Source organism: Mercenaria mercenaria, chromosome 14 (assembly GCF_021730395.1).
Source record: "Mercenaria mercenaria strain notata chromosome 14, MADL_Memer_1, whole genome shotgun sequence".
Taxonomy (NCBI): Eukaryota; Metazoa; Mollusca; class Bivalvia; order Venerida; family Veneridae; genus Mercenaria; species Mercenaria mercenaria.
The window spans coordinates 40,922,099-40,939,418 of NC_069374.1; the positions used below are offsets into that span (position 1 = coordinate 40,922,099).

The following is a 17,320-nucleotide window of genomic DNA, read 5'->3' on the forward strand; positions in this document are numbered from 1 at the left end:
GTAAACATTCTGACCAATTTTCATGAAGATCTTGTGAAATATATGGCCTCTAGAGAGGTCACAAGGTTTTTCTATTTTTAGACCTACTGACCTAGTTTTTGAAGGCACGTGACCCAGTTTCGAACTTGACCTAGATATCATCAAGATGAACATTCTGACCAACTTTCATAAAGATCCCATGAAAAATGTGACCTCTAGAGTGGTCACAAGCAAAAAGTTTACGGACGGACGCACGGACGACGGACACCGCGCGATCACAAAAGCTCACCTTGTCACTTTGTGACAGGTGAGCTAAAAATGTGGCCTCTACAGTGTTAACTAGCCTTTCCTTTGATTTGACCTGGTGACCTAGTTTTTGATCCTACATGACCGAGATTCAACCTGGACCTTGAGACCATCAAGATTAACATTCTGACCAAAATTCATGAAGATACAGTCATAAATGTGGCCTCTACAGTGTTAAAAAGCTTTTCCTTTGATTTGACCAGGTGACCTAGTTTTTGACCCCAGATGACCCAATTTTGAATTCGTCCAAGATTTTATTGAGAGTAATATTCTGACCAAGTTTCATTAAGATTGGGCTGCAATTATGACCTCTAGAGTGTTAACAAGCTTTTCCTTTGATTTGACCTGGTGACCTAGTTTTTGACCCCAGATGACCCTATATCGAACTCTTCCAAGATTTTATTGAGGGTAACATTCTGACCAAGTTTCATTAAGACTGGGCGGAAATTGTGACCTCTACAGTGTTAACAAGCTTTTCCTTTGATTTGACCTGGTGACCTAGTTTTTGATCCCAGATGACCCAATATCAAACTCGTCCAAGATTTTATTGAGAGTAATATTCTGACCAAGTTTCATTAAGATTGGGCCAAAATTGTGACCTCTAGAGTGTTAACAAGATTTTCCTATGATTTGACCTGGTGACCTAGTTTTTGATCCAAGATGACCCAATATAGAACTCGTCCAAGACTGTATTGAAAGTAACATTCTGACCAAGTTTCATTAGGATTGGGCCAAAATTGTGACCTCTAGAGTGTTAACAGTCAAATTGTTGACGACCGACGGATGACGGACGACGGACACAGAGCGATTACAAACGCTCACCTTTGAGCACTTTGTGCTCAGGTGAGCTAAAAAACAAGAAAGTAGATCAGTAGGTCAAGGTCACAGTCAAGTGATCCCTAATTACATGGAGTCATCAGGAAATTATAATTAAACAGTCTAGGAATTATGATCAGATAATTTTTGAAGTATTTTTTACTATATAGCTCATATACAAGTGACCCCCGGGATGTGGCCTCTTTTCAACCTAGGGGCATAATCTGAACAATCTTGTTAGAGAACCACTAAGCAATGCTACATACCATATATTAAAGGCCTAGGCCCTGAACTTTTAGTCCAGAAGGTTTTTAAAATTTTTACCTATATAAGTCTATGTAAAACTTGGCACCCCAGGGTAATAATTTGAACAATCTTGAAATATCGCGGCTCTAAGTCCTGAGATTTTGAACAAGAAGATTTTTTAAGAACACATATTGTTTTGACCCCTAAATGTGACCTTGACCTTGAAGGGAGCCATCCGTAACATGCACTCTGCACATCGTCTTGATGTGGTGAACATTTGTGTCTAGTTTCTTTACAATTCTTCAAGCAGTTCAAGAGTTACAGAGAGGATACGAAACAAAGTCATAGGACCTTTGACCCCTAAGTGTGACCTTGACCTTAAAGCAAGCCATCCAGAACATGCACTCTGCACATCGTCTCGATATGATAAACATTTGTGTCAAGTTTCTTTGAAATCTTTCATGGGGTTCAAGAGTTACAAAGCGGACACGGAATTGCTAACGGACGGACGGACACCAGCGTACGAATATAAGTTTGGGCGCATAAAAAGGCCAGGCGAGTATCGCTGATGGCTTGTGCAACAGATGTCCAATGAATATATCAGTCAGCAACAGTGATGTTGCTTTAAAACTGATAACAAAAAAAAATTATGTTGTAAAAGTTTTAATTTAAAAGCTCACACCCGATATGTATCAGCAAAATTGGTCCAGAAATTGGAGAGAACTATTCTTGGTATTTTCAATATCCCACATATTTATATGAGCCAACAGCAGAACTAGAATAACCAAAGTATATGATTAGTTAAATGTATAAATAAATTATAAAGTATTAAAAAAATCTGATTGTTGAAACAAATGTAATGACAAAATATTACTAAAATATAATGAGAAAACCATTGTAAAATCTGTCTGCTGTAGAACATTCAAGTTCTTGAAATAATCTCCTTATCTAGAGTAATACAATATTTCTTTTATCTACAACTACTTCTTTTAACTTTTTGGCATTTTAACACAGTGCTATTAAAAAGTACAGAAAGACTGGACATTTGAAGAAAACAACAGAAATTTGAACCTGACAATATCTTAATATTTTGTTAGTTAAGAAATAATATACCCCAAACAGTGATTTGTCATTGAATAAAATCACAGACTGGAGTTCAGATGCCAAGGAATAATATCATGAGGGCGGAGCCTGAGTGATACAATAACACTCATCTAAACAACATTGATTTTATTCAAGAACAAATACTGTTTGAGATATATTATTTCAATTCTAACATATCAAGGATTATTACGCACATCCTTGACAACATCCACCAAATATTTGCCTATTTAGTGTGGGTTTTTTCCCAGTGTGCGGCTATAACATAGTAACATAGTAAGACGTACAAACAGTGCATTGTTGCATAATAACACACACATTTTAAGTCTTCTCTGTTTAATAGAAAAACAAATTGGGTTGTGTTAGAATTCAAAATAATATTTGTTTCAGAACCACTGCATAATGTATGCTGCTGAAACAAATGTTTAAGAGGTTACCACAATATATTTTCACATTTTTCACATTATTCTGGTGATTTCATACTTTTTTTAGTTTAGTTATTACAAAAAATGTTCAAATTTTTGCACTACTTTGCAGACAAAAAGGCATTCATACATATTTCTACTTTGTGAAAAGAAATGCACATGAAAGATAGTAAAAAATATGAATAATCTGTATACAAACTGCAAACAAGAGGGTCATGATGACCCTGAATCGCTCACCTGAGTAATATGAGCCACATGTTTAAAATGTCAAACTGATGATAAAATATTAGAAAGTAGGTCAGTCAGTCACATTCATGGTCACTGAAAGTCAGTTTTAAGATCGGTTTGCAAAACTGTACATGTCATCCAAATTTCAAGGCTGTATCTTAAAAAACAAGAAAGTAGGTCAGTAGGTCAAGGTCACAGTCAAGTGACCCCTAATCACTTCGGGTCATCAGGTAATTATAATTAAGCAGTCTAGGAAATATGATCTGATAATTTTTGAAGTATTTATTCCTATATAACTCATATAACAAGTGATCCCTAGGGAGGGGCCTCCTTTCACCCCTGGGGCATAATTTGGGCAATCTGGTTAGAGATCCACTAGGCAATGCTACATACCAAATATCAAAAGCCTATGCCTTGCAGTTTCAGGCAAGAAGATTTTTTCCCTATAGATAGGTCTATGTTAAATCTGGGATCCCAAGGGCAGGGCCTCTTTTCACCCCAGGGTTATAATTTGAACAATTTTGGTAGAGGACCACAAGGCAATGCTACATACCAAATATCAAAGGCCTAGGTCTTGTAGTTTTAGACAAGAAGACTTTTAAAGTTTTTTCCTATATGTCTTTGTAAAACCTGTGACCCACGGGGTGGGGCCTCTTTTCACCCCAGGGGCAATATTTGAACAATCTTCATAGAGGACCATTAGATGAGTAACATGCCAAATATCAAGGCTCTATGCCTTGTGGTTTTGGACAAGAAAAGATTTTTAAAGTTTTTCCTTTCGCTTGCCATGGCAACCAGAGTTCTGCATGAAATTCAATTCTTTTGAAAGGGGGCCACACAAGGATCATTCCTGTGAAGTTTGGTGTAATTCTGTCCAGTGGTTTTCAAGAAGAAGATTTTTTTAGAAAATGTTGACGGATGGACGAGCAACGACGACTGACGACGCACGACGGACATTGAGCGGTCACAAAAGCTCACCATGAGCCTTTGGCTCAGGTGAGCTAAAAACAATCTTGTCTTTACTTTAAAGTGTACAATAAAACTCAAAGCAGACAATGCAACAGGACTGGTAAAAATACATTTTACCTATTAGTAAATGTTTGTTTGTTTGTTTTGGGTTTAACGCCATTTTTCAACAGTATTTCAGTCATGTAACGGCGGGCAGTTAACCTAACCAGTGTTCCTGGATTCTGTACAAGTACAAACCTGTTCTCTGCAAGTAACTGCCAACTTCTCCACATGAATTATCAGAGGTGGAGGACGAATGATTTCAGACACAATGTCTTCTATCAAATTGTCACGGAGAACATACGCCCCACCCGGGGATCGAACCCTCAACCCCACGATCTGTAGACCAACGCTCTCCCTACTGAGCTAAGCGGGCGGGCCTATTAGTAAATGGACATGTTGGCCCTGGAACCAGAGTTTCACAGCTCAATAGGTAATAATTTAGGCATCGCACAGTATGGTGGCATATTTCTGCCATGAGATAGCTAGGTATCTATCACGATAATAATGGAAATGTGTTTTTTTTTCTAAAAAATATCTGCAATAAATAATATTTTGTGAAAATATTTTAGCGCAAAATTTCGCGTGAATGCTCAAAACTGCCACAAGATGCTTGGTAGCTATCACGATAATATTCTAAACTTTCCAGGAAAGTTGTGCAATTTTCTGAAAATATTATCACAATAATTTATTTTTTCCAGATATTTTATTGTTTTCTGAAAACTTTTAAGCACAAAATTCCATTACTGCAACATCACAGCTGCTAGATAGCTATAAATAGAACACAATGATATCAATCAGTTATTGGCGCAAGACTTTTAAAAAGTTTGCAGTCTACAGTATCTACTGCATGATGGTGTTAAGTTCAGTGTTAAATTACAGGGGTTCAACAGTGTTCCATCGATTTAGTAGGGTGTTATTTATAGATATCAAAATGGCAGCCCTGGGCACTAAATGCAAACAAGAGGGCCATGAAGGCCCTGTATCGCTCACCTGACCTACTGGCCTAAAGATCATCAAGATTAACATTCTGAGCAAGTTTCGTTAAGATATGGTCATAAATGTGGCCTCTAGAGTGTTAACTAGCTGTACCTTTGATTTGACCTGGTGACCTAGTTTTTGACCCCATATGACCCAGATTCGAATTTGACCTAAAGATTATCAAGGTTAACATTCTGACCAAGTTTCATGAAGATACAGTCTTAAATATGGCCTCTAGAGTGTTAACATGCTTTTCCTTTGATTTGACCTAGTGACCTAGTTTTTGACCCCACCTGACCCAGATTTAAACTTGACCTAAAGATCATCAACATTAACATTCTGACCAAGTTTCATTAAGATACGGTCATAAATGTGGCTTACACAGTGTTAACTAGCTTTTACTTTGATTTGACCTGGTGACCTAGTTTTTGACCCCATCTGACCCAGATTTAAAGTTGGCCTAAAGATCATCAAGTTTCATTAAGATATGGTCATAAATATGGCCTCTAAAGTGCTAACTAACTTTTCCTTTGATTTGGCCCAGTGACCTAGATTTTGACCCTACAAGACTCAGATTTGAACTTGATCTAAAGATCACCAAGATTTACATTCTGACTAAGTTTCATGAAAATAAAGTCATAAATGTGACCTCTAGAGTGTTAACAAGCTTTTCCTTTAATTTGACCAAGTGACCTAGTTTCTGACCCCAGCTGACCCAGATTTGATCTTGACCTAAAGATCATCAAGATTAACATTCCGACCAAGTTTTATTAAGATATGTTTATAAATGTGACCTCTAGAATGTTAACTAGCTTTTCCTTTGATTTCACCTAGTTTTTCACCTTACATGACCCAGATTCAAATTGGCCCTAAAGATCATCAAGGTTAAAATTCTGACCAAGTTTCATGAAGATACAGTCATAAATGTGGCCTCTACAGTGTTAACAAGCTTTTCCTTTGATTTGACCTGGTGACCTAGTTTTTGACCCCAGATGACCCAATATCGAAACCGTCCAATATTTTATTGAGGGTAACATTCTGACCAAGTTTCATTAAGATTGGGTCAAAATTGTGACCTCTAGAGTGTTAACAAGCTTTTCCTTTGATTTGACCTGGTGACCTAGTTTTTAACCCCAGATGACCCAATATAGAACTCGTCCAAGATTTTATTGAGGGTAACATTCTGATCAAGTTTCATTAAGATTGGGCCAAAATTGTGACCTCCACAGTGTTAACAAGCTTTTCCTTTGATTTGACCTGGTGACCTAGTTTTTGACCCAGATGACCCAATAACGAACTCGTCCAAGCTTTTATTGAGGGTAACATTCTGACCAAGTTTCATTAAGATTGGGCCAAAATTGTGACCTCTAGAGTGTTAACAGTCAAATTGTTGACGCCAACGGACGACGACGGACACAGGGCGATCACTAAAGCTCACCTTGAGCACTTTGTGCTCAGGTGAGCTAAAAAACATCGAGATAATATGGTGAAAAATATTTCCAGGAAACTTTTCAGAAAAGTCTTTTTCTAGCTAATAAATGCCAGTTGTGGGCACTTACGCAAAAAGTATCGAGATAATATTGTAAATTATTGCAATAATATTTGCAAAAAACTTTCGACTATTGAGATAATCTTTTCAGAAAACTGCGCTTTATCACGATAATTCTTTTAATTATCGCGATAGCTACCTAGCTATCTCATGGCAGAAATATGCCACCACAGCATAGGGTCACCTAAAAAAAATTTCTGATGAAAGGGTTTGAGCAACTTTGGTAAAAGGTTTTGGGGTCGCAAAAAGTGAAACAGTGTTATGAAACCTATGCAGTGCATGTCAGACCATCACAGGAAACATACATGTTAAGTTTCAATCCATTTCCACCAGAGGTTATTAAGATACCACTTACAAACAAAAACTGAATCAAATAAAGATGCAGTCAAACTAGTTAATAGCTATACCTATTCTTTGAAAGTTTGCACTACAGACCAATTCTTTAATTTTGAAGACAAGATATTACTCTGAAAATGTTTCCTACTGACCACCTTCCTTTCACTGCATATTATTACTGTGTGTGTGTTCGGGTTTAACATCTTTTTCAACAATTTTTAAGTCATATAAACAATGGTGTCTACTTAAGTAGTGAGCACAATGCCCAACTTTATAGTGCTGCCTCACTGGAATATCACGCCATAGACACAGGACATAATACCCCACCCAGTCACATTATACTGACACCGGGCTTACCAGTCCTAGTACTATTATTACTGTATTTGAGTTTTACTGCACACTCCTGCTATTCTAAATGAACATATAAATGTATAAAAATTATATGCTATGTTAAATAGTGCTTTATAAAAGACAAAACATTTGACTTATTAAATGGCTGTAAAACATGTACAGAAACTGGAAATAGTGTAATAAGGCTGTAATATAAAATTCTTTTAAGTCTGAATAAAGAAATAACGTAAACTAGAGCTGTTGGTCCGACAGTGCGCTTGACTATTGCAAAATATTAAGCAATATATCATTTTCATTTTAAGATTTAAGTGTAAGAAATGTAAATAAAGAGAAATATGGGGGAGAAGGGGAAGATGAGGTGTCATGGGAAGGGGAGTTAGATAAGGAGGTGTGAGGAAATCAGAAAAAAACAATGTGTTAGTGACAAATGTAAACAAGAGGGTCATGATGACCCCCATATCGCTCACCTGTTAAACTTGGCCTTCAAATCACCAAGATAAACATTCTGACCAAGTTTCACGAAGATAGGGTCATAAATGTGGCCTCTAGAGTGTGAACAAGCTTTTCCTTTGATTTGAGTGGTGACCTAGTTTTTGATCTCAATTGACCCAGTTTTGAACTTTGTCTTGGAATCATCAAGATAAACATCCTTACCAAGTTTCATGAAGATTGGGATCTGGCCAGTTTTCGAAAGGAACCGAAATATTATGCCATTACAAGTTGTGTGCAACTTTGATTAATATTGACTGCAAAATGTGGTCTCTATCGTGTTTACAAGAAATTATGGACAGACGATGGATGGATTATGGGTTGATCACAAAAGCTCACCTTGTCACTACGTGACAGGTGAGCTAAAAATGAAGGAAGTGGGAGTATGTGTGTGTGTGCGTATGTTGAGGAGAGGGTTGGGGTGGTGGATGGATAAGATTCAGGTACCAAAAAACATTTAGATACAAATGAAATTGAGCAGCATGCAATAAAACTTTTAACCAGCACTATTACAAACATGGACTCCAGTGACCTTGACCGTACACCAAAAGATGTTCGCCCCTTACTAAGATCAATCCTTATCAGAGGTTTAATGAATAATAAGAAGATATAGTGAAATTGCTATAAAACTTTGACCAGCAATATTATACAATACATGTACCTGACCTTCAGTGACCTTGTCCTTCAGGATAACTAATGTTTGCCTTTTACCTTGATCAATCCTTACATGAAGTTTGATGATACTATGAGCAGTTGTTAAGAAGACATAGTTAAATTCAGAAGCTTGTCATAAAACTTTAACCTGAATGCAACAGTGACACCAACTCCAATAGCCCTCCTTATTCTTCAAATTGTCAAGCTATGTAAAGCGCATCATGAAAAGGGCGCTATATAAATCTGGTATAATATAGTAATAATAAACTAAAAATGACAGAGATTAACATTGAAATCCTGTGTTCTATGTTCTATATTTCTATGATTTAAACAATACAAGCTTTTAATCAGTGCAGCAGCAGCAGCATTATTTCCATATTTACACTCATTCTATTTCACACTTGACCTCAATAACATCAAGCTACAAGAATAAAGTTGCTGTCTAATGTATAAATATCAAAGGTCATAATATGTACATTGTGTACTAAATAAGTTTACAATAAACTGCATAGAACAATAATACTGTATAGTGTACATAAGGCAGACACATCAACTAAATCACTAATATTCATACTGCAGTTGCTTATTTTACAATGCAACATCATGTATACAGTCTATATTGTGTTGAGCAGTCAGTAAAGGAAAACTGCCAAAATGGCTGCTTAAGACAGGTGACCATTAAAGCTCTTGTGCACTTTTTCTGACTTCCTTTTTTTCCCCATGTTGTCTGCAAATTAATGAACACCCTGGAAGAGTATAGAAGGTAATGTCTTCTATTCTTCTTGATCATTTATTTATTCAGCACATGTTAGGAATACAGATTACCGTCTGTCTGCGCTTATAATTTATACTTTGATCCAAAAAATCGTGGTTTTTGCCGATAAGACGAGGTGTAAAATTGATGGAGATCGGTGGTCAGCAGTTTAATACTGTGATTGATTCTCATCAGCTACATTGTAAAATTGACAGGGATCCTGAATCAGCAGTTTGTTTCTAGAAATATTTTTTGATGACGTGGTAAAAGTGACAGGGGTCAATCATCGGCAGTTTGATAATGCTATAAATGCTTTTTGATTAAGTTGTTTGTAACATAATAACTTTTAAAATCTATTGCTTTAAATATTTCAGGTACCACAGTTCATCAAGTATGAATACAGTTCTGAAGTCACGGACGACAATCTATAAGCACAATTATTATATTTACCATATTCTGCCATGTATTTCATGTCTTGATTGAATAAACTGTTTGTTTGTGTGTTTCATTTTCAATACATGATCAACGTTACCAAAGATTACAGCAGACAAATAATAGACAGAAAATTGGAGTAACATAGTTGTAGGAGATATACTTATTGTGTATCTAAGAACTATGCTACTTCTATTACGGACATTACACCAACACACAAGTTACAATGACGGGCTGACAGACAGACGACGAATAAAATATGCATTGTTGTCAACCAAAACTGAGACGGGATGACTGGTGGAAATGGAAATATTTATTGTTACGATGGACAGACAGACCACGTAGAAGTAATACCCTCTAAGCTGATTTGTTTCACAGGTAGCACCTGATGTTAAGGTAAGGGAGGTAATCCACTACGTTTTGATACCCAATGTATGAACAAGTGTGTAGCTATATGGATCTATAGAAGTATCTTCTTGCTTCATTTCTATAAGTTTTTTTAATTTTTATAACCTGTCTATAACTCAAATTGTTTATTCCCTGTCAATCTTAATTTAAACCCGCTCGAAATTAGTGAAATTAAAGAGCTGTCAACCAATCAACTGCGTAATACATGTTGCAGATGTATTTACTGACCATGTATAACTGACCCACAATTAACACAAAATGACACGGTGATCTTCTTCTCAATTACAAAACTACCCTGCGGCACTCTTTAATATCATAACATACAAATTTAAAACCAATTAAAACAGTTGCCAAACAGTGCATCACTAATTGCCTACACCCCTTCAAGAGAGGTAAAGCAAACAACCCGTAGGGCATATATCAATCTGACTAGAGGTGTGTGTGATGTGCTTTATAAATGCGTCTTTGATGATAACAGACCGGCTTTGTTAAATAAAATATTTCTTAATGTTTCATGTGTTAAGGTTACGAAGAAGGCCTTGAGAAACAAAAATCCAACAACACCAAATCATAGAAAGAAAGATTTGTTTGACATGAAAATTGAACAGCATGTAAAACATGTATATTACTTTACGAAACAAGTGTCAGTATACTGATATAAACATTGAATTCCAGAAAATGACTGCCTATAGGGGCCCAACTTCCGGACAGTCAAACGCCTTTAAAAACTCACCATTTTCAAAGAACTGTTACACATGTTCGTTTTGATGCATTTGCAATAGCGTGGGAGTAGTGAAATTTCACATAACAAGGTGGAACACAGTTTTCAACAATTGTTTATCTTTATTTCTTTACAAATGGCATTCATTTTCAAAGGGAAACAACTTTTTCTCGACGATTACTTAAAATAATCGGAAAAAGTTGTCTCCCTTTGAAAATGAATGCCATTTGTACTTAAAATAATCGGAAAAAGTTGTCTCCCTTTGAAAATGAATACCATTTGTAAAGAAATAAAAATAAACAATTGCTGAAAACTGTGTTCCACCTTGTCATGCGAAATTTCACCACTCGCACGCTATTGCAAATGCATCAAAACGAACATGTGTAACTGCTCTTTGAAAATGGTGAGTTTTTAAAGGCGTTTAATTGTCCGGAAGTGGAGCCCCTTTAGGCAGTCCTTTTCCAGAATTCAATGTTTATATCAGTATACTGACACTTGTTTCGTAAAGTAATATATATGTTTTACATGCTGTTCAATTTTCATGTCAAACAACTCTTTCTTTCTATGATTTGGTGTTGTTTGAGTTTTGTTTCTCAAGGCCTAATTCTAAACCTTAAATGATAGTAGCATTATCACTTATGAAATTTATCAAAGATAAAAAGTAAGCCTCAAAAAGTCGTCTTATAAGCGCAGACGGACAGTAATATCAAAGGTAAATCATCAGTCAGAACATTTGTTAGAGAATTCAGAAATAAACTGATGTTTTTTTCCATAAATGTCTTTCATTCATTAAGCAAAGAGAGAATACTATTATGGGATATTTCCCAAACAATACCAAAATGATGCGAAACTAACGTCTATATTAGCCGATACATTCAAATATTCCTTCCTGCCATTCATACTGTACAGGATGTTTAAAAATATTTAAACTGATAATTGCAAACATCACTAATTATCGTTGTTGTCACAAATTAGCTCTGTTGTCTGCTTCATAAAAGACTGGTCATGTGTTTTAAATTACAATGTATAATGTACAAAATGACTCTCAACAATACTTTTTTAGGAAGTGTAACATGTTGCTTTTTCCCACTCTTTTTCTATATTAGGTTCTAATGTCAATAGTTTCATTACGAAATCAAAAGTTATTAGCAATCTGTAAAAATAATCATGAATTGTCACTCTAAATGACAAATACTCTGCATACACTGTTCTATATATAATTTCTAAGGGAACAGATGAACCATGTTTTTATTAGTTTGCAATTTTGTTCTCTTTTCAACAGTATCCTGGCATCATATGTTCTCGACAGTCTAACAAAACAGGCATATCTTTAAAATAAATAAGATAAGCTCATCTTTCAAATCACCATTTTCTCAAAATTTTATCCCTTCATGATGATCCTGATGTAAAGAAGACACAATTCTACTTTTGTTGAGTTGCAGTAACAAAGTTATCATTGACCTACTTTGTAGTTCCAGGACACTTCTGTCATATATTCCAGAGCTATATTTAGAAACTGGTATTTTTACAATTTCTGTTAAAATCAATGTTGTGAAACTGCACCACTGAAAAAAGTATATAATTTGGAAATATTATCTATTTTAAATGAAAATTGAATTTAACATTATAATTATTTAGAAAATTTCTAAATTTAAACAACAGGTATACACAAAGACATGGTTGCCTAGCAACTTGTGGGATTAATTGAAATAATTCAAAAACACTCAATTGCTACAAATTTTTCATAACCTACCGATATCAATATCATAAAAGGTTATAGCCTGTGCTTCTTTTGAAAGTTAACAACATTCTTCTAAAATATTTTACTTACAGATAGTGCCGATTTATATTCAAGAGATATTTCAGTTATTTTTCGTAATACATATTGCTATTTAACCCAGTCCACACCTCTAACAGTGGAAACCAGGCAGACTGATGTCATCAAGGTTTATTTTAACTTACATCGATTGCAGAAATTTTGACAGCATTCTTGATGTATGACAGAAGATTTATGGATAAATACCAACTTTTTATGATCATCAAAAGTAACATTATGATTTTCTAACTTCAGCTGATAATTTAAAATCAGACTGAAACTGTTTTACTTTGACACTAGGCAAACTGTTTTTTTTTGTTTGTTCTTTTTTCATTTTTAGCAGACATAATGTTTACAATAAATTATTGTGTGTATTTATTTGCGAGGATTCTGTTGCTTAGTACAATACCTGTCTGTAAGAAACAAAGAGCTACTTCTAAAACACATACCCCCCACACCTTGACAATCTGTCAGAGGTAACCATTTTCAGTCGCACAGAGCCACATGTTGACAATCTGTTAGAGGTAACCATTTTCAGTCGTACAGAGCCACACCTTGACAATCTGTCAGAGGTAACCATTTTCAGTCGCACAGAGCCACACGTTGACAATCAGTCAGAGGTAACCATTTTCAGTCGCACAGAGCCACACGTTGACAATCTGTCAGAGGTAACCATTTTCAGTCGTACAGAGCCATACGTTGACAATCTGTCAGAGGTAACCATTTTCAGTCGCACAGAGCCACACGTTGACAATCTGTCAGAGGTAACCATTTTCAGTCGCACAGAGCCATACGTTGACAATCTGTCAGAGGTAACCATTTTCTGTTGAACAGAGCCACACGCTGACAATCTGTCAGAGGTAACCATTTTCAGTCGCACAGAGCCCACGTTGACAATCTGTCAGAGTAACCATTTTCAGTCGTACAGAGCCATACGTTGACAATCTGTCAGAGGTAACCATTTTCAGTCGCACAGAGCCACACGTTGACAATCTGTCAGAGTAACCATTTTCAGTCGCACAGAGCCATACGTTGACAATCTGTCAGAGGTAACCATTTTCTGTTGAACAGAGCCACACGCTGACAATGTTAGAGGTAACCATTTTCAGTCACACAGAGCCACACCTTGACAATCTGTCAGAGTTAACCATTTTCTGTCGAGCAGAGCCACACGTTGACAATCTGTCAGAGGTAACCATTTTCAGTCGCACAGAGCCACACCTTGACAATCTGTCAGAGTTAACCATTTTCTGTCGAGCAGAGCCACACGTTGACAATCTGTCAGAGGTAACCATTTTCAGTCGCACAGAGCACATGTAATCATCATATGAAATTTAAACCCGCTGCTGTAAGTTCAAGCATCTCAAGTTATTAATGGTCACTGCTTTTTGGTCTAAAGGTCACTGTGACCTTGACTTAGAAAATGTCCTCTAACAAATAGGGATTATCTTCTGAACTTAAGCAATCATCACATTAAGTTTGACAGCTGTAGGTCCAAGAGTCTCCAGTTATTGATTGGAGACTGTTTTGTTTTCGGTGTGAAGGTCACTATGACCTTGACTCGACTTAATGACCCCCAAAACAGTAGGTGTCATCTAACAAACACAAGCAATCATCAACATGAAGACTGACTGTACTGCTGTAGGTTCAAGTGTCTCCGACACTTTTCCCTCTAAAGGTCATTGTGAAAGCCATCATATAAAGTTTGACTGCTGTAGATTCAAGTGTCTCCAGTTATTGATTATAGACTGTTTTAGGTATAAAGGTTACCATGACCTTTACTTATATCTAATGACCCTAAAAACAATAGATATAATCTACTGGACACAGCTAGTCATCCTATGATGTTTCACAGCTTTAGCTCCAAGTGTGTTCCAATTATTGATCAGAAACCGTTTTAGCCTGACGGTCACTGTGACTTTACCGTTTGACTAAAAAACACTATGTGTCAGCTATTGATCACAGGCAACCATCCTAAAGAATTGTAGGTCATAGGCCTAAGTACACTCAAGTAATTAATTTGAAACCATTCTCAGCCTCAAGATCATTAACAAAAACATAGGGGTCATTTACTGATCAGAATCAATAATCCTATGACTTAGGCCCAAGAATTCTCTAGTTATTGACCAGAAACAAAATGGTACACCAACAGACAGACACAAAGTCCTGTCTACCAAAATGAGCAACACTTCTTTGAAGGGAGGCATAATGATATGCAATCTATAAAGGTAAACAAGTTTCGAAATCTTTGCAATATAATCATATTATTTTAAACATTTATTTACAAATCATATTATCAGTGGAACTGTCTTTGGCCTTATATACATAATATTTATGCAGTTTCTCATCTAAATATAGGTGTAACTGTGAAAATAGAGTGGAACTTTGTTCACTCAAACTAAACCAATGTAAACACCACCTTCTGTTTGAACTCATCATCCTGTCCCAGCAAATCCCTAAATAATGTATATGTTTATCCCCTGAAAATTTGAGCACCGATAATTCGAACTCGACTAACAGTCCTGATTTACAGGTGTTTATCGGTGCATATCTTCATTGCATACATGCTGTATACAAACGTACCATTTATTGTTTTGATGTAACCAGGTACAAATGTAATGATTTAAAGCCTACTAATAACAAATTTTACCTGCGTGTTCAAGCAAACTAAGTTCAAAATAAACAACTATGTATATGATTATGTTAGTACTCATATTAGTATTTTTTTTACAGTTTGTGCATTCATACATATCAAATATACACTCTTAATTCCAAATTAATATAACTTGAAATGGCAATGGATCAATTGATTTCCACTGTCCTTGGTGACCTCCGAATATTGCCTATGTCGTGTCCGTTTACAGTTGCTATGGTAACAGAGCATCATACACAATCTTCCATTGACATAAGAAGTGGGTTCACATATTCAAAACCATCAAACTCGGACTGATCAATCTTGTCTATTACTTTCCTGGAAAAAAATAATTCTGTTTTAATTTCATTAAATAAAAGTATGGTTATTTAAAGTTTAAAATAATTCTCCCTTATTCACACACCTAACCTTGACCTTTTGCTATTGAATACATGTATATACATTGACACTGTATCATAAAATGCAACAATTTTTTCTGTATGTTCTATGAACCTATAACTCTATGTGATACAAACCCACATTAAAAGAATTGATTGAAAATGTTATACTTTATATTTTTTGAGATAAGCATGACACAAATTCCAACAGACAGACAGACATCCGGATGAACATCCAGACTGCAACTCTTGTGTCCACTCCAAACATTTTTTGGGGGCACAAAATGACTGTATGTGTTTTTTTACCTATTTATAGTATGACAATACTTACTTACACAATATTACAAAAGCCCATTACTCTGCAAAATATCACTCAACTGCAAAACGCATAAACTGTGCAATATAGCTTGGTGCTGATTATTCCTAAAGAGTTTCAGTAGAATCCCATCAACAGTTTATGGGAAGTAGTCCGAACAAACTTATGCAAAATGACCTTAAAGGTGTGTAAATTCATTTAAGACTACAGCTGTTTATGAAATACATATGCTCATATAACAGATTGTCCGAGGTAACTGAGTATGTAATTGTCAGTGTATGTTGTGACCTCACAAACAATTAGGGGTCTTTTACTGACTAGATGCAATCATCCTATAGGGGTCTTTTACTGACTAGATGCAATCATCCTATAGGGGTCTTTTACTGACTAGATGCAATCATCCTATAAAGTTTCCTTAAGTAATTAATTACAAACTTTTTTCAATGTACAGGCCACTGTGGCATTAACCTTTCACAGGCAATCATCGTATGAAGTTTGACAGCTGTAAGCCCAAAAGTGCTTAAGATATTGTTTGGAAACTGTTCACAGTTTCAAGGCTATTCAGACCTTGACCTTTGACTTTCTTAACCCTGAAAGTATTACTGGTCATCTGTTATCACAGGCAATTATCTACGTTTGAAGGCCTTATGCCAAAAAGCACAAACCCCTAAAATGATATGGGATAACCACAGGCAATCACCATATGAAGCTTGACAGCTGTAAGCCAATAATTATTTCAGTTATTGATCAGAAACCATATTAAGGTTAAAGGATATTACAACCTTGATCTTTCACCTATCAACCCTAGAAGTATTTTGGGTCATCTGTTCATCACAGGTACCCATCAAATTGAGGTTTGAAGGCAGTAAGTCAAATATTGCAAAACAGTTTTCAATTTCAATGTCAATGTGACCTTGATCTACTCATTTACTAATTTTAAAACAATAGGAGTCATCTACTGACCACAGACAATAATCATGAAATGTGTAAAGTAGTAAGTACATGCATATGGAAACCATTTTCAGTCTCAATGTCAATGCAACCTTAACCTTTGACCAACTTAAACAAAAGGGGTCATATGTTAACTTCAGGCAATCATCATATTAAGTTTGAAGGCAGCAGACCTAAAGTATTCTAGTTATCAAGCTGAAACAATCTTCAGCCTAAAAGTTACTGTGACCTTGGTCTCTGACCTACTGACCCTCAAACAAACTGGGGTTATCTACTGACCACAGTCCATACATGTGATCTCCCGCGCGGGAGGGTCAAAATCCCGATTTTTTCACCTTGCCTCCCGTCTCCCGACCAAAACCATATTTCTCCCGCTTTTCAAAAAATAAAAATCAGTATTATGACTGGGTTGATAATTACCGA

At 35.9% G+C, this 17,320-nt stretch overlaps 1 protein-coding gene across 2 annotated transcripts in view; it reads right to left on the reverse strand.

Annotated features, from left to right (window-relative positions):
- Positions 1 to 17,320, reverse strand: part of LOC123527409 (protein kinase C iota type-like) — a 213,633-nt gene that overhangs the window by 2,253 nt on the left and 194,060 nt on the right. Inside the window, exon 17 of one of the 2 annotated variants that reach the window (XM_053523317.1) lies at positions 349 to 15,571. In XM_053523317.1, the coding sequence (XP_053379292.1) occupies positions 15,484 to 15,571 (88 nt within the window). In that variant the 3' untranslated portion in view covers positions 349 to 15,483. Of the gene's footprint in view, positions 1 to 348; positions 15,572 to 17,320 lie in introns of those variants that run through there. The other variant, XM_045306832.2, reaches the window with a different exon arrangement.